The 24,096-nt window shown below is 43.0% G+C and overlaps 1 protein-coding gene across 1 annotated transcript; it reads right to left on the bottom strand.

The window, feature by feature from the left end:
• Positions 1-5,924: 5,924 nt before the first annotated feature.
• Positions 5,925-21,294, bottom strand: eef1e1 (eukaryotic translation elongation factor 1 epsilon 1; the record flags this gene model as incomplete). Its single annotated transcript, XM_083632284.1, has 4 exons — positions 5,925-7,178; positions 14,471-14,566; positions 19,275-19,472; positions 21,211-21,294. The coding sequence occupies 4 exons, from the start codon at positions 21,292-21,294 to the stop codon at positions 7,035-7,037; spliced, it is 522 nt and encodes a 173-aa protein (XP_083488410.1). The 3' UTR covers positions 5,925-7,034.
• Between the last annotated feature and the right edge of the window lie 2,802 nt (positions 21,295-24,096).

Raw genomic sequence — 24,096 nt, 5'->3', positions numbered from 1 at the left:
AAGGTTTCTGTCTCGACACAGCAAGCCCACCGGTTGCAAATGACTTCCTGCTTTTACCAACATAATACTCCTTTCCCCCCGAGACTAGTATCCAAGCTTCTTGGAACAATTTCTGCTCAATGAGTCCACGCTGCCTTCTCCCGCAGCCGAACATGGCTCCCTGCTTCGCACTAGGGCTCTCAATTGGCTCTCAAGCGCACCTGAACAGTGTTCGCTTGATTGGTGGTTAGGTCCGCCCACCTAGCCGGCAGCCAATACCTTTACTCACATTACATTCAAACACATGGCTGGATTGACAGCTAAAGTAAACAATGACTGCTCATGACTAAACAATGACTGTTCCCGAATAACATGACGGTAACATAACAGCTCATGCCTGACAGTTAATCTAACCCCAAGAGCTCATATACGCCCTGACGAGATGTTACCGTAACAATATATCTTCGATTTTCATATTTTGGACCAAAGTTGATATAGTTTCCTTTCAGCAGTGGTAACCATACCAAAACCAAACAATACAAAGATGGTACAGTATGTTACTGTTACTGTACTGTCTTCCCTGAAGCTTGTGACAAGCGCACATACAGTACATGCACACACCTTGGAACTGTATCAAAATTTCACACAAACACCTCTGCTCCTCCAGAAGAACAGAAGGATGAAGAACAAGGAGAAGGCTGCGCTCACCACCACATGGTGTTTATTGTTTCCTTTTACCGCATCAGTCAGCACTAGTTTTTTATGTCTCTACCTCTCCCCGATCCTGAGGCTGCTGATGGTTGGGTGCCTCAGTGTTTGTTGTTGGGTGGATGGATGCTGAGGGTGGTCCATCTAATGCAGTAACTACAACTGACAGAGGTGTCGGGTGATGATGATGAGGTGACATGGGTACCCTAAACGGTCACAAAGCTAAGATGGTGGCACCTGCTACTTCTTGAAATGAAACCCTGCAGCTTTTGGCTGCATACAACGGGATAGTGATTGTACTGGTCAGATGTTTATATGTCCTAATCATATCATGGTCCCAATGAGTCTAGAGATCTTATGGAGTGTGTGCATTGCACCTCCAAATTTGGGCATTTTGCATCATCCATAAAGCATACATGTAGGCTACATGGAAAAAGGTTCTAGGCTCCATAATCTATACACAAGCATCTCATGAGGTTGAACCTGCAACACCGTTCACTAGTTTAGAGTGAACGGTCGAGACTGCCGAGGTGTCATATTCTCCAACAAGTCCTGAGGGCTGATCTTCTCACCTTTCTTGCCCTCTGCCCTCCCACCATCAGCTGCAAAGAGAGAGAGAGAGAGAGAGAGCTAATCACAAGTGAGAGATGGAGTCATCGTGGATCATGACGATAAACCCACCTTATTGACCTTTGACCCTCCCTCACCAGGAGGCGGGCTAAATTGCATGTTCAATTGCCCGCTGGGACTTGAGGGTCACAGTCGGTGGTTCAGGGGGGTCTCATGGTTTGGATCCAGGCCCGTGGTGAATGGCCTCCCTGTGGAGCCTGGCTCCTCTCCACTTCACAAGTCGGTGAGAGGGTCGCCTCTAATTGGTGCTTCTGTTCTGGGTTACCTGCTGTGGCCTCATCCCTGCGTCTGGCTTTCACGGCACTGCAGTTTGATCATGGAGGAACCTGACTGCGAGACCTCACGACACACTGACATTTTGAGTCTAGCAACAGCCAGCGAGCCACACATGAAATAAATGACTGATATCATCATTAGTGTATTCTAGAGTTTGTGGAAGGGCTTTGAAGACGACAACAGAGACTTTTAAAACGCTCATAAAATGTAATCAATGCCACAGTGACGTCCCCGTCTCATTCAATGGACTCTTTATCCACAATAGTAAGCTCAAATCCACCCTGAAATGAATGACACATGCTACGCTTACATCCTTACATAATTCGGCAAATTCCGATGTTTGGTTCATCAGAAGTGTCTATTAACTCTTTATTATAGCTTAATATATCCATAACTCATATTACAATGTAATTTGGGGAGCTACCCCACCCGCCTTTGTAAGCTTTATACCTTGCAAAAAATGTATTGTAGAATTGCCACACTCAAGCAATATCTTCAACCAGCTCAAGATCCTAACTATTTTTTTTACATAAATACCAAAACTTGTGTTTTTATCTTCAACATTTTGCATCAGCCTGCTTCGCTGCACTTGCCTTGTAAAGCATTTTTTCCAGGTGAATGGTGATGTACACAACTATAACACGAGACATGCCACATGGTTACACCTCCCATTATTCTGTACTGGGCTCTGCCAATCCTCTATAGACATAGAGCTCAGTTATGGAACAGTCAATCCTCTACAGACATAGAGCTCAGTTATGGAACAGTCATAGTCAAATTGCACTTGTCTACACAACTTAAAATATAGACTTAGGACGTTCTGTTGAACCAAACTTAACTATACAAACTGATCATATTTAACTGTCTCTCTCTCTGTCTTCTGTAAGGAGACTGTGAACACTAGTGTGCTTCGGAACGTGCTCGCACACTCACTCGCATGCACGTCTACACACTGATGTACAGTATACACACACACCCATTCATCTAAGCACACTTAGCGCACGCACGCACACGCACACACACACACACACACACAGCCTAATCTTATTATTTTATTTTATTATTTTTGCTTGATTTTGCTGCTTACATTATATTTGCTTTTGTGCTTGATTGTTTTTTTTGTTTTGGATTACATTACTTTTGTATTAGTTTATGCTATTGAGGTGGAATTCCTACTAGAAGCCTGTAGGGGTTTTCTGAATCTCATCTGCACAATCTGCCCCTTTGTTTTGTTTTTACGCTGCAAATAAATCTAATCCAAAATATTATAAATCTACCAATTTTGTACAATTCTGTCAATCAGGCCCGGTTCTACGGGGGTGCAAAAGCATGCATTGCACCCTTATTTTAATTGTCTGCATGCTCAGTTGAAAAGTAAAAAAAAAAAAAACTTTTCTTTTATTTTTTTTAATAAATGCTACAGCTGCACACTTACTGTTTAAACTTGAATTATAGTTGTTGTTTTTCTTTGTTCTTTGATGTGATTTTATGGCTTTTTGGCACCTATATGTAACCTTTTAAGGTTGAGATAATTGTATTATCATTATATGGTCCAAATATTTCAGTAAAGCACTTGAAACACTTGAAATATTCTTGCTTGGGTGGTATCATTCTACTTGAAATGATGGTCAAATGCATTATTTTTAGTAAAATAACATGTCAAATTTTTCGGGCGGCCAGCCTTTGGCTGGCCACCCGAATGGGCCCGGCCTTTGGCCGGGCATCTGCACCCCTTCCTATCTAGGATGCACCCCTAGTCATCTTGTTCTGGAACCGGCCCTGCTGTCAATAGTGACCTAGATCTATCGTGTTTCGTATAGAATGTGCTTGGGTCCTTTAACATTTTATTTTGCCCATTTTTTTTTAACGCTTACAAAAGATGTGCTCACTGGTGTTCTGACCCCATGTGTGAAGTACAGTTTTGCCTAAACATGTACTGTTGGCATCCATATAACAATACAGGCATTTTAGGCTTTCACATAATCTCGAAAAGGATCGTAACATCATCACAAATAACATAATTTTGAATGGATTTTGGAGGCCAGTCTTGATGATTTAAACCAGGGGTTTTCAAAGTCTGAGACTGTGGGCCTCCCCTCAGACAAAGCTTGGGGACAAAGACCCCTCGTTTGCTTGCTTAACGTTACCTCAGTTTCTCTAAATTCACTATGGGATCGTGATTATTATTTATAATTGATCATATTATGTATAATAATTTATATTATTTACATTCAACAATTGAGACAAGATAGCCTGATATTGCTGTTTGACATACTTCAGATTAAAGGCATGTATTTGTTTCTGACTCAGAGTGGGAAAAACAGTCAAATTCCCCAAAATTATGGTATCTCTGAACTCTCCCTTTAACCAAATCACACAAATGTTATGCTATTCTCTGTGCTCTCCTTTCATTTGATAACTAATGTAATAACTAATATTTTTTTCACTTACATTAACTGAGCCTCCCCTGAAACTATTTGGAGCCCCCCCTGGGGGAGGCACACAAATAAGCACAACTATCTGATGCTACACTTCTCTTTGAATCAGCATTCCAACAAAATAAACCTCAAGCAGATAAGGGCTTCTTTAACAGTAGAGCACACCATTAGCTCTCATATCGAGTCACAAGGAAGCTCAAATGACTGCAAGCTCTTTCTCTCTTCACAACTTCACACTTGCCACACAGAACATTGTCTTCAAGGCATTTAGTAAACAGTAGCTTGGACTTTTTGTCATTTTATCTCAAAACAAATTCTTAGTGAATTCGAAAAGGATGCAAAACATTTTTTCAGAAGAGAGGTCAGAAGTCATGATATCAGATCCATCATCTGTTTCCCTTTGATTTATTAGCACAGGATGATGCTCATGGTGACATCAAGATAACAAAACCACTGCAGCTTCAAGCAAGAGGCAGGCATGACAAGACAAAGCCTGCTGGGAAAGTGAAAGTGAAAGTGAAATCATGAAATCATCAAGTGAAAGTGAAATCATGGTGGAAATAAAAACAACATGTAACTGTCAGCAAAGATTGATGCAAAGACAAAAAAACATCTGGTATCAAAGATATGAATCATGCATAGTCCTACACTACAACCTACAGTTCAATAATAATTCCCCATTGAAAGGAGGTTTTAGTCTAGAGCAAAGTTTAGTCTGTCTCAGAGTTCAAAGTTTTTGTTTCACGATACTGTCATTTCCCCTATTCTTCACACGACCATTGCATAAAAAAGTCGTCAATTTATCATTACTGCCATATAAGTCAGAGACAAAGCCAGACAGACTCTGCCACCACTGAGCCATTCTGAGACAAAATCATTTTCAACATCTAGCGATTTCCCCGGCTAATGCTTCTAACGGCAAGCGCACAGTCAGCAGCAGAAAAGCCTTCTTCTTCTGAAGCATCGTTCACGTGTCACTAGAGGATCCCCTGGCCTCTGGTGCTCTTTTTCTCTGGGTGCCCTCTCTCCAGCAGCCCTGTGGGAACATAGCCAGGGGTTGAAGTGACACACAGTGGCTGCCTGTCGCCCAGGGGCCTGGGCTCTGGCCGGCTCTGTGTGGCAGCTGGTGAGCCCGCTGCCCTCTCTCTGGCCTGCAGCATCAACAGTGGCGGGGCCTGATCGGAGCCTCACTCTGATCTCTGACTCTGGGGCTGACGCTCAACTCAGCTGGTGGCGAGAGAGCGCGGGGACATGAGCAGCAACACAGACGGACACGGTGAAACTGTGTCCGGTTGGAAATGATTTTGACTCGCAGTGTCAAAAACACCTAGAGCAGGGCTTCCCAACCTTCTTTGGCTCGTGACCCTACTTTGATGTCACAAAAATCTAGGGACCTGAGACATTCAAATTCCAGTACACCATCGATAATATCATCAGTGACATCGCCAGTATATAGTATGCTTCTTTTTTCCTGCAGAATTCTGACTTTAATCTGAGAATTCTGACTTTAATCTAAAAATTCTGACTTTTTTCCAAAAAATTCTGACAGTAACTCGGAATTCTGACTTTATTCTCAGAATCCTGATTTAAAGTGATCATCTCAAAGGTTTTCATCTAAAAAAATATATAGTGAGTCACTCACAATGTTGATTGAGGCTATGGTCCATTGATGGAAGCCTTTGCAGTATATAGTGACATTATGTGACATTAGTAATGTCACATAATGCAAAACTGTTTGGATCTCACCTGCAATTACCACTCATCGCATCGCATAGGCTTTAAACTCAGAACAAACAAAAAATCGCAAGTGACCCTAATCATCTTCGGTAGTAATTGTGTGTGGTGTATTTTTATTTTTTATTTTTTTTATTCCAGGTGACCCTATTTGAATTCCTTAGGGTCGCGACCCTAAGGTTGGGAACCAGTGACCTAGAGAGAAAAAACCCCAGCACCACAACCTCTGATGAGAGACGAGAGAGCCCGACTAGATTGATGAGCTTCTGATTCTGATTCTGATTCTGATGAAGGCAGGGAGTTGGCAGTGTTGGCACAGCGATGTGGACTGAACTGTGATCATTATGGGGTTATTGTATGGAACCAGCAACCACACTGGACAAACTGCACTTGTGAGAAAATGTAACATGAGAAAATGCATCGATATGGTATGACGAGGGGGTTTCTTAATGTACTGTCCAACAAAATAACTCCTTAACGAGGCTTCTTCATACTTTTAATAGTCATTCCATGTTCAAGGCTCAGATCATGGGGGAAAAAAGAGACAATCGCGGACAGGTATGCAAACCTGTTGCCACTTATAGACAACCCTTTTCCTCAAGCTAGCAGCACTTGCCAATACCTTCACCGCTACCCGTACAACCTCAAAAACAACAAATGTACACATCCACAAGTCCCACAAACTTCCAACACAAAACAGAAAGACAACACCAATGCAACTGTCTGACATCATTGCTCCCCAGTTTGGTGTAGGAGGGTCAGATACCAACAAATCTTGGAGATAGTGTAATTGGGTGGTTGATGGGGTACAAAGACAAGTTCACGCCTCCCACTTCTCACTTGCACTCCCAACCCTTTGTAAGATCAACAGCCAATAGCATAAAAGCATTCAAAATAAAATAAAATAAAATAAAATAAAATAAAATAAAAAAACGTGCAGTGAGCTACATTTTATTTTGGTACCTGGTACTGTAAGTAAAACTGCTAGGCGGCCATCGTGCACAAGTCCTTGTTCTCCATTGAGCGGGCTGCTTAAATAAAAGGTGTAAAGTCAAATAAATGAGCTTCAGGTGTAGCCCAGGCCCTTCAAATATTTGAAATGATTTTCAGGAGCGTGACCAGGATAACATCAGGGAAGCAGAAGTGAATATGTCCAAAAACCATGAAGACGAGCCGACACATTCCTGGATTTTAGGGGTGCATTTTTGCCAAGGTCTGGGCTGGCCCAGAAGACAGGAGAGTTGGGTCAGGTTGGGGTCACATCAGGTCTCAGTGGTGTCCGCTGGTGTAAACTCTGTTTCTGAGGACCACCACGGGGGGCAGATGGTGCCGGACGCTGGGGTAGTGCTGGATGTGGTCAAACCACCTCGTCACGTTTGCGTACTTCTCTTTCTCCTGGACGGTCAAGTCCACCTAGGCAAGAGAGGGAAGGAGAGAGGTTCAGCCCACTGTCAGGAAAAGCATTAAGCACTCAGCTGAACGACGGTGCCGCTGACATTGGCAAATCCATTTTATATACTGAAGATGGGCCATGTTTGACTATTTTATCCAATGAAACAATTTCTTTTTTTTCTAAATGAATAAACTTGAATATATATTTCTAGTCCTTTAATTTAATAGAAAGATTACCTATGTTTCATTTAGCTGTCAAGAAAGGCTACCTGAAAATAATAATAAATAATAACAACAACAACAAGATATCTTGCAAAAACACAAACCAAGATTGTCCCAATACCAAAGAAAATTCCAAAGGTACTACACTACTATGAGCGTACTATCTTTGGCCGTAACTAACTTCCGTTTTGCTGCTGCAAATGAGTGGAACTCACTACAAAGCACAGCTCTCACATCACTCAACACGTTCAAACACAACTTGCATCAGTGGGGTGTACCACGAAGCAAGATTAGCGGCTTAGCGAGGTAACTTCAGGTTTAACCCTAGGTTTGCCGTACCACGACGCTAGTTAACTTCTTACTGAGATAGATCACCATAGCAACTTATGCTCTACGGCAGGGGTGGCCAAACTGCGGCCCACGGGCCAACTGCGGCCCGCTGCCCGTTTTTAACACGTTCACTGCCAATGACGTATTAATACGTCAAAAATAATCCAACGGTTGACTGCCAATGGCGTATTAATACGTCAAAAAAATGATTTTTTTTTTTTTGACCGTGGGATGTGCATCTAACCCTTTTACATCTCTTATATAATTATTGGAGCCACCGAACGTTTACAACCCATTCCACCGAGCCACTAAGTGGCGACAGTGCTCTCCTGACTAGAGGAAGGCAAGCAAAAAGCAGCCATTCTCATGAAAATGGATGGGGGAAAACGCTTTCGTTTTCGCGCTGATTGCTGGCGATGCGGGATTGCAAATTTGCATAATAGATTACAGGTGGAACACACTTTGAAACACGCAGCATAAATATGACCAGAATCGCAAAAGCTTCTCTCAACCAAAACTTCAAGAAGCGAGCGAGTCCATCCAGACTTCCTCAAACAGCGGCCGCGCAGACAGGCAGCAGCAGCAGCAAAGCAGTGAGACTGGTGACAAGCTTGTGACGGCCGCTGCAGCCAAGAAGAACGCCCACGGAGGGAGGAGTTGGAAGCAGAGGGGGGTTTCCTGCTGTTATGGAGGAAATTACTGTTCAAAACTATTGTTTAGATGTCTGACTCTTACTGATGCCAAAAATGAATGGTTAAAGTGACTGTTCTATCGAATTTCACAAAAAGCCGTTTATCTCTGAATAATTTTTCTGACGCTGAAACCATGCTGTATTCAACTGCTAATGCTTACATAACTACTAACTCTACAAACTAACTCTTTTAGACAGAGAAAGCACACATTCTATTAGTTCTTTTGAGATATTGTGTGTTCACAAAATCTTAGCAGAAAAGAATCCTCGGGTCTTGAAAGATGAGCCAGAATCCTCAAAAAAACCCTCTGGCAGAAGCTAACTACAGTAAAAAAAAAAAACGTCTGGCAGTGAATGTGTTAAGTGGCTCGCCATGAACTTAGCAAAAAAAAATATATATATATTTGTTTTTGCTAAAAACGTTTTTCTGTTTTAAAGTTTAAAACGGAAAACGAAAATGAAAAAACGAATTCCCCCATTTCGTTTTTTCAATTTAAAACCATTGAAAATGGGTTATACTTGAGTACCCTGACCTGGTCAATTTATTTTTAAACATTTTTAATACTGAATGAATGTTTAATACTAATGTTATGTTCAATTATCTCTGTCAACCTGTTGGCACAGGATTTTTTTTTTGATGGGGGCACAAGGGTTTTCTGGCCCAATTTTTTTCTGCGAAAACTGCCGTGCTTAATATTGTTTGGCCTGCGACTCCTTATATTTTTCTGTATGCGGCCCACAACCAAAAAAGTTTGGCCACCCCTGCTCTACGGCTAACCTGCTTTGTAGCAGGTTAAGTTCAGAGGATAAGATCAAAACCCATGAAAGACCCACCTGCTTACCAATCAGCTCTCTGGAATCAGCGAGTCGCCATTCATATGGTCCCCATATGAAAAATACATTGCATTCAAAAGAAAAGAAAAAGAAAAAAGAAAAAAAATGGCTCCTGTTGAATTAATCGAGGACTGATTAGCCTTGCACTTGTTGCAGGCTACATTTAAATTAAGCCCTACTTACCACTTTGGAATATGTTTTTATATATTAATTTTTGTGCTCTCAAGTAGATACGTTGTTGGACCCCGCCGATCGATTGCAGCTGAATGTTGAGTGGAGAAATATCACTAAACCGGCATAAAAAGGTTACATACAGTAAACGTCTCCAAAGCGCACGGTGCCGTGTGCGCAATGGAGCTGAGGCTGACGTTGGGTTGGACATAGTCATACATGTCAGAATAGCCTACTACTATCTAAGCAATTTAATATGGGATCGCCTGCACACAGATGATTCATATCTAGGCTACTCCTGCATTTTGCAGCTGCAACTGTGTTGCTTTTGGCCTGTATGATGTAATTGAACTTCATATTATTTCCAGCATAGTCATTGTATGAAATATGGAGATATGCGACTCTGCTGCCAATAGCCTATATGTGACCACAAAATAGGCTATTTCTTATAGATGAAATCTATGCCCGCACGTACCGTGTCGATTCAGTTCAGCAGCCTTTTTTAATTTTAGTGTGACCAAACACATCATGAGATCATTATTATTCATTGAGCCTAAATGGTCTAAAAACACCTACGGATTTTGGAAATAGACATGCAGGTTATATTGAGTTTATTGAGAGGGTGAATTGAGCTGCTGTAGATAGCCTACAGTACGTGGGAGGCAGAAACCGCTCTTCAAAGAAATTACTGATGTGAATAAAAGTGATAACTTTAGACAGTCATTTGGGAACAGACTAATAATATCCAATGCGGATTTTGATTCTGACACAGTAGTAAAGCTTCACGATTTGCGCTTTGAATGAATGAGGAAATAGGCGTGTCTGGCGCTGTAGAAGTTGGAGCAGTCCATATTGCATTGTGATTGGCAGTTGTTAAAAACCACGCCTCTTTTGCGGGCACGAGCTCCTGTGCACAGGCATTTTCATGTGCACGAGCTCTCAGCTTGATTAGAAAAACCTGGTTCCACTTAACGAGTGGCGAACTACAATCGTAGTACGAGTTAACTAAAATCCAAACCAGCTAGATGGCAATTATCTGGTTTAGCCAAACCAGATCAAGGGACAGATCCTGGATCTTCTTATACAACATTGGTGGTACAGCCCACTGGTCATAGTTGACTGCTGTACCTGCTGACCTGCCCTGTCCTCGCTCTCCTGTTATAAGATCCACGAAGCATGCCCAGTTAACTGTCCTCTTATCGTGCACAGTCAGTGGTGATCGATCTTCGTTCCATTTTATTTACCTTGCCTTTGTTGTCTCTTATGTACCCACGTATTGTTTTGTGTGTTATTTTAAGTGTTATTCTGTGTTTATTTGATCTAATCTTGCTGAGGCCTCTTGGCCAGGTCATCCTAAATGAGAACTGGTTCTCAAATATATATTTTTTAACCTGGTTGAATAAAGGTCAAATAAAAATAAAGTAAATCAAAATCCTTATCAGCATGGTTTAGGAACTATTCTTGAGTATGTCCCACAAGACAGAAAGGGGAAGAGATCCCCCCTACACACACACACACCCACACCCCCCCCCCACCCTCACACACACACACACACACACACACACACACACACACACACACACCATGCGCGTAGCCACGGGTGCAAATGCCACCCAGACAGGCCACTGGCGCACCCAAAAAAATGGGGTAAAAAAAGTGTTTTGTTTTGTCGGCAAAACACATGTCAACGCTGTCATGCACTGTGTCCAACTGTCCGCCTGCAAGTAAATCCATAGAGAAAATAAGTAGCAAAGAGCGTTCCCATCTGCAACGAAAATCACTTCCTTGTTTGCCTGAGACGCATGTGTACCCATGCGTCTCAGGCAAACAAGGAAGTGATTTTCGTTGCAGAGAGGTAACCCTCTTGGAACCACTCTTGCTGGTTCCTCTCGCTATGGATTTACTTTGAAAATGACAGTTTCGCGTACTTTGGATTATTATTTGATGATCGCATGGTGAGTACACAAGTCACAACATGTATGTGATTGTTTCTAGCGCTGTTGTGTGTGCTTTTGGGGGAATGAACGGCGGTAGCATATTAGAGACTGCCACACTACTGTACTATCTAACTAGCGTTAACAGTACTAGCAGCCCCCATGTATCACTGTGAAACGCACTTTCTAATGCACGCCACGCACAGTGAAGATGTTGGGGCGTGTCCCTTCGCATTTAACGTTAGCCAGGAGACTTTTCAGTCATGCATCTGCATGCGTCTCAGATTTCTAATAATATACGGGTCCACACGAACATGCCAACCAAATTTGCGTTCTTTCCCGACTAGAACACTCATTGGAAAAAGTAGGTGAGACTTTTTTGAGATACTAAACAAAGTGGTTTTACATGTTGCCAAAAAATACAATTTAATTGACTGCTTCTACCTGCTAATAATGAGTGCGAAAAGGAGCAAACAACACACAAATATTCCTCTAAATCTGGTTTGAAAAGACCCAAAATTTTTTTGCCGGCGGCCTCGCGGCCGCCACCAAATGGTCCCCCCCCTGGCACACCCTGGCTTTCTGTGGCACACCCAATGAGCCGAGTCTGGCTACGCTACTGACACACACCCACACCCACACCCACACCCACACACACACACACTATTGTTTTATTACAGTATGCATGCAACTAGCACAATAAGAAACTGTATGAGAACATCCCTCGGTAACATTCTTATTAGTGCCATTAAGTGAGATGTGGAAATGGCCCACACAGACAGAGAGCACCCTGAAAGCATTCTGCTGTCAGACGGGTTTCATGTCTGTGCCGTGTTCATTTCCATCAAGTGAACATCAGGACAGGCTGTGGTTTAAGGGCTGGGCTACAGTAGCTGAGCTCTTGTCCTGGGGGTCAAAACCACACTGATAGCAAAGCAAAGTGACTCCCGTCCTGTTTGCCTGGTGGCGGGCGGCAACCTTCCATCTCTGCTAACATGTGATCTCTCCCTCCCTCCCTCCCTCCCTCTCAGTCCTTCCTTCCGTTTCTCAATTCACTTTTAATTTGAGCACAGAAGGCGTAACAAACTTCTGGGGCTTAAGACATCACTGTGCCACATCACTGTATTTCTTTGAGGAGGAGTGGGGCTGTGCTTATCATTTCTGTGTTTATTGTTAAGTTGCTCTTGGTTCCCTTTAGCCATATGACTGGTCTAATTGTGTATTCTGTACATTTTATGACAAAAACTGTGGGAAAATCCCGTCATGGTTTTTCTCAAAGGTTTTGTGTAAGTCATTAAATTCTGAACAGATGCGGGGGCATGCCCCCCCGCAAGATTTTTTTAAACATTTTAAAGTAAAATGCATGAATTTGGTGTACTTTGAGAAAGCTTAAAGGATGGGTTTTCCGTGGGGGATATGAATATATATTAAATCTCACGCCCCTAAGGTTTTCGAATCCGTTGAAATTTTTGAAATTGGAGGTTTACTCACAGAGATATCAACCGAAATCCACTCTGTGTGTGTGGGGGGTGGTGGGGGGGAGGTGCGGGTGCGGGGACTCGAAATACTACATTTCCCACAATGCACTGGGCTCGCGTGGCCTTCGTTTCCATGCCCACCCCTCAGCCATTTGGCTGATATCAAACTCCAGTAGGTGGCGGTAATGCACATATATGTTTGCCAACCGCCATAAAACTCAAAGAAGAAGAAGGAGAAGGCTTCGACAATAATACATGGAGAGAAGAAGAAATAAATCGAAAATAAATCGAAAATAAAATTGCCTCCAAATTGCACCAAATTTAAACTGAAGTATATATGTCGGAAGATGTCTTCATAAAAAAAAATTCATGCATTTTAAGGCATTTTCGTAGGAGTTACGCGCATCTGATGTTGTAACTATTTTCTGTAAAAATGTGTAAAAACGGGTACATTGCTCAGCGTTGATTTCGTTACTTCAACCCACCTACTACTAGATGTAAAATTTGACGAGCTTTCCAATGCCGCCAGTCCCGTGTCGGTACGTGCTTCCGTTCCCCGAGATGGGGTTAGTTTGCAAGGAACTATGGAAAGCTAATATTAGCTACAGGAGGCTATGCGGTTGAAAAAGATGGCTGCCTTTTTGTTTTTCTTCAGACCTCTGAAGGGGCGTGGAGGACCTCTAGAGGCGGGACCATGGCTCACAACAGTTGTAGTTCATAGGTGCACGACTTCCGCAAGGCGGGGAGTGTCGCTCCGACGCGTTTTGCGTCAGAGCGACATGGAAATAATGTGAGAGATGCTTGATATCTCTGGTTGTAAACAACCATTTTCAAAAATTTCAACGGATTCGAAAACCTTAGGGGCGTGAGATTTAATATATATTCATATCCCCCACGGAAAACCCATCCTTTAAGAGCAAAATTAAAAGGCTAGATCTAAGTAAGAACATGTCATCATTACTGTGCTGTGGGTTTACAATGACAAACTAAATTTCTCCCTATAGGTCAGGGATACTCAACTTGCTTTGCCACTTTCGTGAAATGATAGAAGGCGAGGGGCCAGTTAATAAACAAACAATATACATTTTTCTGTAGCGGATTGTAGGTTTTTGGGGTGTCAGCCGGAGTTTAGGCTGACAATGTTGTGCACACCTGATAGTTAGTTAGGTTAAGTTAGTTAGGTTAAGTACATAGATAAGTGCCTGGGTAGCGAGCAGATGGCGGTATTTGACAATTTAGCAGCTAAATCATAGATTTTTGAAAGATATTCCATATTCCAGACTGAAATGCTATAACAGAAGTATTGGCCAGAATGACATGAACATTTATTGGACACTTATTCAGCGGATATCTTGCATGTTGCGTTCAGGTGCACTGTAAAAAAAAAAAAAAAAAAAAAATTTTTTTTTTTTTTTGGTCAACATCATTTTGTGGCGGTCCAAATATTATTGTGGCGGCCCGCCACAAATTCCTTTATGTATGGGAAACACTGATTGACTACTCTTCACACTATTATGAGTATCAGGTGAAACTCAGTAGACTTTTCAGTGACACTGACACGTTACAGTCACCTGATAGTTTGCTGCATATTATCATTGGAATATCCAAATCATTTTTGATCCCTGAAGGTAAGTAGGAGAGAGGGTGACTTACTATGAGTGGATGAATTCCATAGTACATGAGAGGATCGGCTAAAGTGAACTGGTGTCCAGACATGTAGACCTTGTCTTGTAGGTAGAGGTTGAGCTCCTGGAATGAACAACATGGAAAACAAGGTGGATCTATTCAGTACACGGCATCACACGTACTGCAAAAACTGTAACAATTGACACTTGAGCTGCTTGCGATAATCGGTTATGCTAATGGAAACATTGTTTATGCTACTTAATGCATAAGTTAGCAAATACATACATTTATATCTTGAAGCATAAAGGAGTTATAGTAGTTTGAAGAAAACCAGTTCCTCTTCAATAATATGCAAATGTATGTAGCAAGGCGCTCTAAACACTGATCAGTTCATCGGCTCTATAGGGGAAACCAGTGGGGTAACTATGGAGTTTCATGTATTGTTCTTGAATTATAATCACAGACACAACATAATATACAAAGGCTTGCACAACTTATAGTAGTAGTGTTTGAGTTTGATACTTCCACATCAACCATATAATGCTAACTGCTGCTTTTGATACTGTTGGGAAAATAGTCTAAGCAATTAAGTTGTTTTATGTACAATATATCAAAAATCCTTATGAAGGAATCAATTATACTCATGGTAGGAAAGAAAATCAAAGTCATGTGAATCCCTGGTGAATGCTCCCCATTAACAGAGGTTGTGTGTGTTATCTTTGCTCCTAACATGCCTTATTTAGCGCATGGGATTGGGATGTTTTGTGAAATCACTGGACAGACTGACTCTTTTATGTTGCTTTGAAAAACAAAGGATAAATAAAGTGGATCTCCAGTTCGTCAATAGAAAACTTAATTTTATGTAATACGCTATTCCATTTTAACCTAAAGTTGTCCCTCCAGACTGTCAGACCCAAAGGGGGAATGGGGGTGGGGGGGTTCGTTAACCTATATATCTGAGGGTGCGTGAGGTATAGGAGTGTGGATACTAGCTTGCGTGTGTGTGTAACGTGTGTGTGTGTGTGTGTGTGTGTGTGTGTGTGTGTGTGTGTGTGTGTGTGTGTGTGTGTGTGTGTGTGCTGTGCTATGTGGATAGGAATAATATGTAACCTGAGGGGGTATGGCATCTCTCCCCATGACTGGCCACTTAGCACAGATGCCATACAAAACAAGCTATTTGTTTACTCCTATAGAGACACTGCATGATGACGCGTTACGCAGTGTCTCTATACCAAATGACTACAACACTCGCCTGTGAATCTAATGAAGCTGGCCTGAAGTTTAGAAGCATGATGTGTGTTCTTCACTCTGTGTGTGTACGTGCTGAGTCGTGTGCGGAAATGCTGGTCCCAAGGGATGGGACCATCTTAGCACTTGTACATTACACACACACACACACACACACACACACACACACACACACACACACACACACACACACACACACAGAGCATCTTGGGGGCAAATGGAGCTATTGTGCGGCAAGAGTGGGTGATGCCAAACAAGGCATGAAGACTGCAGACTTCCTCCCCTTCACAATCAGATCCTTGGCTTTCTTAGCCTACAGCCATGGAGCTGAAGCCCAGTCGAGCAGGAGAGGAGAGGCAGTTCCACCGCCTCCCCCACACAGCACATGGAGCTCCAAACCTGGGTTCATCTCTACCTGCCCCTCTGCTCCCCAAACTCAACAACACGTGCGCCCTAAACTTCAGTACACAGTGAGATGATAATGACAACATTCATCACAGAATTAGAGAGAATAATGTTGTTCCCGCGTCAATGCCGATTCGAGGCGGGAAAGCCCCCCTCAGGGGCCCATCCTGGGCCTCAGAATCCAGCCAGCTTCTTAGAACTATCACGGATGATGACATCACCACCACCGATGTCATCACAATGGGAACCGTGGCAGCGAACAATGACATCATCACCGATGCCATCACCATGGGAACACAAATGACCTATGACATCATCAGATGTGACGTCTCGCCGATGACATCATCAGAGCCGATGATGTTATGACATCAGCGGTGATGTCATATGTGCTATCAACGATCATTATATCAGCAAGCGCACGACAGTACGAAGTTATCTATCGACGAGTTCAACAAGATGGACAAGTTCATTCCATTCAACCAACTATGGCAGAAACAGCAAGCCACAAAGCACAAAGTATTAGTCCAGTAGACGAGACCGACCAATCCCTCGGAGATGATTCTCCAGATCCAAACTTCTACTCCATAGACGAAGAGACCGCATGAGGTGCTCACCGACAAGACCATCCAGATCGTGAGCGGGTTAGGTGGTGAGACCTCCACGTCTAAGCCAATGCATGCTAGCAATGAATTATTGGCTGTTTCACCCAACAGCCAAGAACACTCCTCCACTAACCAACCTGAGGAGGAAGGTCCTCGATAGCCTGGGTGAACCCATCCCCCACGTGACCTGCTCTCAGACCTGTTCTCAGTCACTATTAGTGACTGGGAACTGAGAGAGCAGGTCACGTGGTGGCTGGGTTTACCTAGGCTAGGTCCTCGAGGGCCCAAGGTAGCAGGTTGGAGCGTTAACGAGTGGTTGGCCCCTTCTGCCAGGAAGCCAGAGGCCTCGTGACAGATTGGAATGACTCCGGCTCCTCTGGCTGCCTTACACCCAGCCAGGTCCTGACTGCCATACACCCAGCCAGCTCCTGCCGGATCTCCCGAACACCAAATAAATACCAAAAAGTGTGGGAGAGGTCTATCAAGTTATTTGCTGTTTGACTGAAGGTTTGGTTCAGGCTGGAGAAGCAAAGTCAGACAGAAATGAATGGATTGAAATAGTTCTCCAAGAAACCTATTACAATTGCATTGCTTTGCAATTGCAATTGCATTGCTTTATAATTATACGGTTTTCCTTTCAGAGGTACATACATAATAAAAAGCCACTAAGTTGTGTTTGGTCTCATTAGCTGAAGATAGAGTGGTAGACTTTAGCCAGCCTCCTGCCAACTGTGGGTTCAGGCCCAAAACGGCCTGTTTCTTGTGTCCCCTCACACAACACGAGTGACAAACAAACAAACATGTACAGTATGTTTACTTCAGTTCCAGCATGGAAAACCTCAGAATTTCTTATTTGGATCCTGGGGTGAAGAAGTTGAAGAAGCCTCAGGTTTGATCCCTGGTTGAATTAATAGGAGATGACTGGTATGACTGAAAGAGGAACGTTAGGAACACAGCTGACCCAGCAGGACAGGAGGCTACCAGGCAGCAGAGCTGTGACGCTCAGGGCCACTTCCTTTTGGAAGTGACACCATTACAATATTTAAGAGGCCTGTCCAGATAACATGCTGCTGAACAGCATGACTCCTCAACACACACACACACGCACTGCTGACAGTGCCAAGAGGCGCCTAGCATCCAGCAGACCAGTGGCTGGTAATCCATTTCACACTGACTGGCGTGAGGCACATTAAAGCGCTCTACTTGTGTACTTTTGTGATGATGATTTTGGTCAGAAATGATTAGGGATGCCGGTGGCGACTAATTTTCCTGACATTTAAATGGAAATTTTAATGGCGACATGGCATAAGTAAGAAAACACTCACAAAAATAGCGCAATTTAATACGGTTAAAATGTCAGAGAAATTATTGTGTGTATTTAAGAGCCATTTGAAACCGTTAATTACGTTCGTCATAATCGTCGATATTCTGAACATCTTGCGCTTATGAACATTGCATCAACAACTCACCCCAGCGCCGTGTATTCAGGCTAAATATATTCCATTTAACTTTCGGAAGCCTTTGCGTTCAGCAGAGTTGAGTGGAAGCATCTTGTGCAGTCAAGGAACGGCCCATTCATTGCCTGTTATCTTGTGTGGCTAATGGGTTAGCTTGTGTGGCTAACGTGTTAGCAATGCCATAGCGTCCACATGTCCTTGCATGTGGACGCAGCCTGTGCTGAATGTTGGTCGAGTGGTTAACGTTATATGCCAGTTTTATCTGACACTGCCTACATACAACCATATTTTCATTTACTGGATCAAAATACTGCCAAACTGCGCTGGCTTTATGAGAAGCCATCTCCCTTCCGCTCCTTTCCACTACGTTACAGCCAATCTGCTCCACTCCCACTAACACATGTCTGGTTTGTTTACATCCGGACAGTAGAGGAGGGGGGCTATATACAGTAGTGGCTGGTAAAGACGCAACAGCGACCACTTGCATTGTTTATTATTATGATAATTTAATTATCGTTTATTATCGTTTAACCGACTAGTATTTTTCGTGCCGACTAGTGAGGGAGTTGGCGTTTAAACGTTTGACCGACTAGTCGTCGGCATCCCTAGTAATGATGTCACTGACACAATGTCTATGGCATCATCAGTGATGTCACTCGAGCAATTGTGATGTCATGTCTATGACTGACGTCATCAGTGATGCGACGTTGGGCAATTGTGCGCTGAGTGATGTCACTCGAGCACTCCATGATGTGATTGATCAGTGATGGTCACTCGAGCAATTGTGATGTGATCAGTGAGTGATATCATCAGTGATTGGAAGTTGAGCAATTGTGCGCTGCACATGCCAATACAGCAGGCGAGGCCATGCAGCAGCCGAGCTGCGGGCGAGGTCGCGCAGCGGCCAAGCTGCTTCTGCGAGCCCGTGTAGCGGGCGAGCTGCATCTATAAAATATGGCAATTTTCAACCCTCACCCTCAAGAGCTCAGTAGCCGGATAGTCAGTGGACAGAGACTGTGGTTTCCCTTTCTCAAGACAGACCCGTCTTCCCAATCCACAATGCATAGCGATTTCCCCCCAGCACAACAGACAGGTCTTCCCCTTCCCCCCTCAAACTACCTTCAGAATGGTTTTGATGTCTTCCTTGGTACAGCCGTCCAGTTTGGTGACTCTGTACTCCAGCCACTGCTGCACCATGGCCCTCTGCTCTGCTGACTCGCCAAGCAGCTCCGCTCGCCTGGCCTCTTTTACCAGGCGACAGGCGATGGTCACTAACCCCACCAGTGGAGGACCATTATTACTCTGTAAGACAGGTACCTGGAGGGAGACAGGGAATGAGAGAGAGGATTGATGCTTGATGCTTTGGCAATATTCTTAATGATACATAAATAAAGCAAATTTGAATTTGAAAGAAAGTAAATATGATTGGCAAGAGCATCTGGGATGTGGATTTTGTTTCATTTCATTCACATTAAACACTGCATCTGTTTTACCTGTCCTGTACAAGGCACATACTGCTTTTACCCTCAGGCTCTTTCTATGTTCGTCTCAGGACTTCACGGTAGTAAGAGCCCTCTCATGGACCATGCGATTTTCGTTAGACAATCTGTGTTGGGCATTAACTTTACTTCACTTTATTGTTTATTTAGACAGGAAATGCACATTAATAAGACAGTTATACACGTACAGAATCATCCATATGTGACAACGGTGCCAGGGTTAGCCGAAGCTAATTTTCACCCGCAGTCCTCGGGACATAAACAACTAAAAACTACAAGATAAATACAGAATACGGGAATAAAAAAGCAATATAATAAAATGCACAAGGGATAAAAAATATATACACAAGGGATAACAATACATACACCGAATAAAAGCAATACACACAAACAGATAAGATAATAAAATGATAAAAATAAAAAAAATGTCCAAGAGAAGGCTATTGATTATGGGTGCACTGTTGTGTCATTTTGAGCCATTAAACTCACCTTATTTCTGCACTTTGAAGTCACAGGTAGGGTCGGGTGGGGCAAACTAATTATATCGGAAGCCTAGTTGCGGGGAAAAGTGAGCAGTTGTTCTTTTTTTAAAGACAACACAGCAAACACAGTTTGCCTGGAAACAGGCATCATTTTGGCTTCTACATACATTCTGCAATTCATTTTAAATAGACCACCACCGTTCACTTTTCCCCGCAACTAGGCTTCCGATATAATTAGTTTGCCCCACCCGACCCTACCTGTGACTTCAAAGTGCAGAAATAAGGTATGTTTAATGCCCAACAGATTGTCTAACGAAAATCGCATGGTCCATGAGAGGGCTCTTACTACCGTGAAGTCCTGAGACGAACATAGAAAGAGCCTGAGGGTAAATACTGCTTCAGTTGCAGGTGTTTGCCCTGGAGGGGGTGTGTCTCATGTGTAGCCAACAGTAGTTGGCAACATTTCACCTGATATACAAGACGAACTAAATGAAGATTAAGTGTATATTTATCGTTCAGGGGAAGCTGGTCAGAGGATCCTCTCCCTCCTTAAATAGTAGGTCGTTTTGGCTTGGGTCCAGCACACTTAGAAGCTTTTTCTCTCTGCCCTCAACCTTTTCAGTCACCAGCCTCCACAGATCTTGATATGGGTGAAAAGCTCACACTATAGTGTGGAAACGTTTCAATATGGATTGAATACAGACAGCAATGGCTCACACTCCACCCTCTTCATGACAGTATGTTGTGTGGAGGGACATACGAAAGAAAACATGGCATGGAGCTATTTCCATTATGCTGACTTGTGGAAATAAGATAGCTGGCAACATTATGCTCCTGCTAAGATATAACATTACGTTGGGTAAGCCTAGCTGATGGGCTGGCAACACAAGAGAGACATCCCACAGCTACAACTGGCTAAGTAAGATCTGCCATAACGACATACTGGACTGAGTGGCTAGCAGTAGTAAGCTAGCTATCATGTGCTCATTTGAATAGCTTTTGCTAGTTTCTTTTCAAATCAAATAGCGGTTAAAAGCCAAGAGTCAACGCCGCGACACTACGCGGCCGTGTCACCTTTTTGTCCCCCTGAGTACTGTACTTGTTAGGCTTTTTCAGTCCCAAGTACTTCTCCAGCGATGATAGCTCCTTCAACGCCATTTTTGAGACTGTCAGATGCAGTGCAGCGTGCGACTGACCTGATTGGCTTAAAGCGCTCTACTCCCGCCCACCACAATTTGATGGGCTCTACATTTAGCCAATGAAAACACAGAAGACCCCAATTCATGTTTCTTCATTCTACCATTAGATTGCATCAGTGAATGAGAGATAACGTAATCCATAGATAGATAGATAGATAGATAGATAGATAGATAGATAGATAGATAGATAGATAGATAGATAGATAGATAGATAGATAGATAGATAGATAGATAGATAGATAGATAGATAGATAGATAGATAGATAGATAGATAGATAGATAGATAGATAGATAGATACCGGTAATATATTTTAAAACAGGACCATGTATTTAAAGCAAGGAAACACTGCATTCATTCAGTTTGCTATTTTACAACTGAAATGACATAATAATCATGATAGCATTTCATATTACTATGGATTAGACTTGTGAATTTGTTATTTTATTCACTTGTTCGATCGGCTAGAGCAGCAGTTCTAAAAATGGGGACTAGGGACCACAAGGCTCCTTGCTTTGACCCAGCAAGGGGCCTCCGATAAAGTGGTCAATAATAATGTAATTGTTTCACTTAGGAGGAGGTTTTATTTAGGAGCAAGCTTAATAAAAGTTATTCCTGTATTGAGGAAACTATTCCAGGATCACTTTCCGGCTATTATCACAACTCATGCGTTTTCACAGATGTGATATCTGGACAAGTCAAATACATTTCTATTTGGAGTTTCCTAGTGTGCATCCTGGCTGTCTGCCTCTACAGTGCATCCTGGTGTGTGTGTGACAGCCAGGCCCGGCGCTAGGGGCGGGCCTGACCGGGCCGGGCCCCCCCATTCAACAAACTGGCCCCCCCATTAAAAAAAAAAAAAAAAAAAAAAAAGTTTTTTTTTTTTTTTTTTTTTTTTGCTAAACGTTTTTCCGTTTTTCTGTTTTAAAGTTTAACATGGAATCTGGCTGTCATTAGGCATTGATTAACTGAATGCTATTGCTAACTGTTACTTTGAACATCCATTTGCAATGATTCTGGCTGGATATTAACTATTGTAAATTTGTCACAATGAATGCAATTTGTGCACAATGTGTAAATACACTTAATATTAATTGTTTAGGCCTAATTATTTGTAAAGTCACAACACATTAGAGATGTGTGTAGTTCTTCACAGATTTAGCCTCTTCATTTTGCTCTCAAATGCACCAGGTTGACGAATTTTACTTTAAAATGTACAAAATCTTCTTCCGGGGGAGAATCCCCCCGGACCCCCCTTGGGTAGCTTGGCCCCCCCAAGCTAGTGGCAGGCCCCCTCTGTAACTTGGGTCTGGAGCCGGGCCTGGTGACAGCTGGGCTGAGGTGTCACACTGGAAGCTCTTTTTTCCCATACCCAGCGGTCCATCTTCATTACAGTTCACCTGGATGACGAGGCTCGAGGTGATGTTGGGGACAGTGGCAAATACAAATTAAATTATATTATTTTCTTTGGATTTTTGTTGACTTAATTCCAACAGTAATAAAATAGACAAGGAGACATAGAGTTAATCAGACACAGTCTGGAGCGTCTGGACTGCAGCCCATAGCTGTTTGATCTGAAGCTCAGGAGGGCTTCAGTTTACTCACAGTGGTTGGACAGATGTGTGAGATGTGTGAATAGCCAAGATGCACGTGACAAATTGAAAGGTGAAAGCAAATCTGTTTTGAGGTGGAGTCCTTAAACCATCTAATGGACGTTATGTTCAATCCTAACAGTTCAAAGAACAGCAACAGCAAGATTATCCACTAATACATATTATTTTTTATTTATTACGCTTGACAGTTTTTTTTATGCAAATGTCTATGGGAATTATGAATACAGCATGCATATCGTACATCAAAATGCAATTAAAAAAATGCATGCAGGTAGCCTAGAATTCAACCTTTCTAAGGTCATAACTTAACAACATAGCAATTGAATGCTGAATATTCTGGGCCTATGATTCTGACATGGCAGCATTTTGCTTCATTGTGAATTGTAAACTACTTCCACTTTATTGCCTTGCAGTTGCCACACATCTCAGTACCCACATCTCCTCTTCCACTACTGTTTATGCTCTTAATAAGTCCAAGTACAGATGTTATTTTAAACCCAATTAGTTGAGAAAAAGCTTGTCCCAGAAAACAAATTAATGATAAGAATGAGTACACAGACTATCACAAATGATTAGATGCCATGGAACTCTTCTATTCTCTGCCTCCCCCCTCCTCCTTCTTTCTAACCTCCCCTTCTCACTGCTTGTTTGTGTGCTGCAGCACGTCATACACTTTTTACCCCAGTAGAGCTTCCATAAATGCACGCCTGCAGCGCCCAAAGTGCGTCTCCTCCAACTAAATGCCTCCAAGCTGCCACATCCTGTCTGCACTCAGGCGGGATGAGGACAGCGATCCCTAGCGCCCAGGACTATCTGTAGCCTGTGGGAGTTTCTCATGCCGTTGTGATACACAATCTGGGGTCACATTAGGAAGGGGGAAATCTACAGTGGGGGGTCAACCTTACTGCGGGGGGCTTCCCGAGGCGAGCATAGCCCATAAACGCAGCCGCAGTCCTGGGTAGATATATCCCTCTCTCTCTCTCTCTCTCTCTCTCTCTCTCTCTCTCTCTCTCCTCCTCTCTCTCTCTCTCTCTCTCTCTCTCTCTCTCTCTCTCTCTCTCTTCTCTCTCTCTCTCTCTCCTCTCTCTCTCTCTCTCTCTCTCCCCCTAGTCTGCAGCCTACAGTATATATGCTGTTACACTGATTTGTC

The sequence above is a fragment of the Poromitra crassiceps genome, assembly GCF_964638095.1.
Source record: "Poromitra crassiceps genome assembly, chromosome: 2".
Classification (NCBI taxonomy): domain Eukaryota; kingdom Metazoa; phylum Chordata; class Actinopteri; order Beryciformes; family Melamphaidae; genus Poromitra; species Poromitra crassiceps.
Note: the sequence above shows the minus strand (reverse complement) of the source record. Positions and strands in the feature narration are given on the sequence as shown.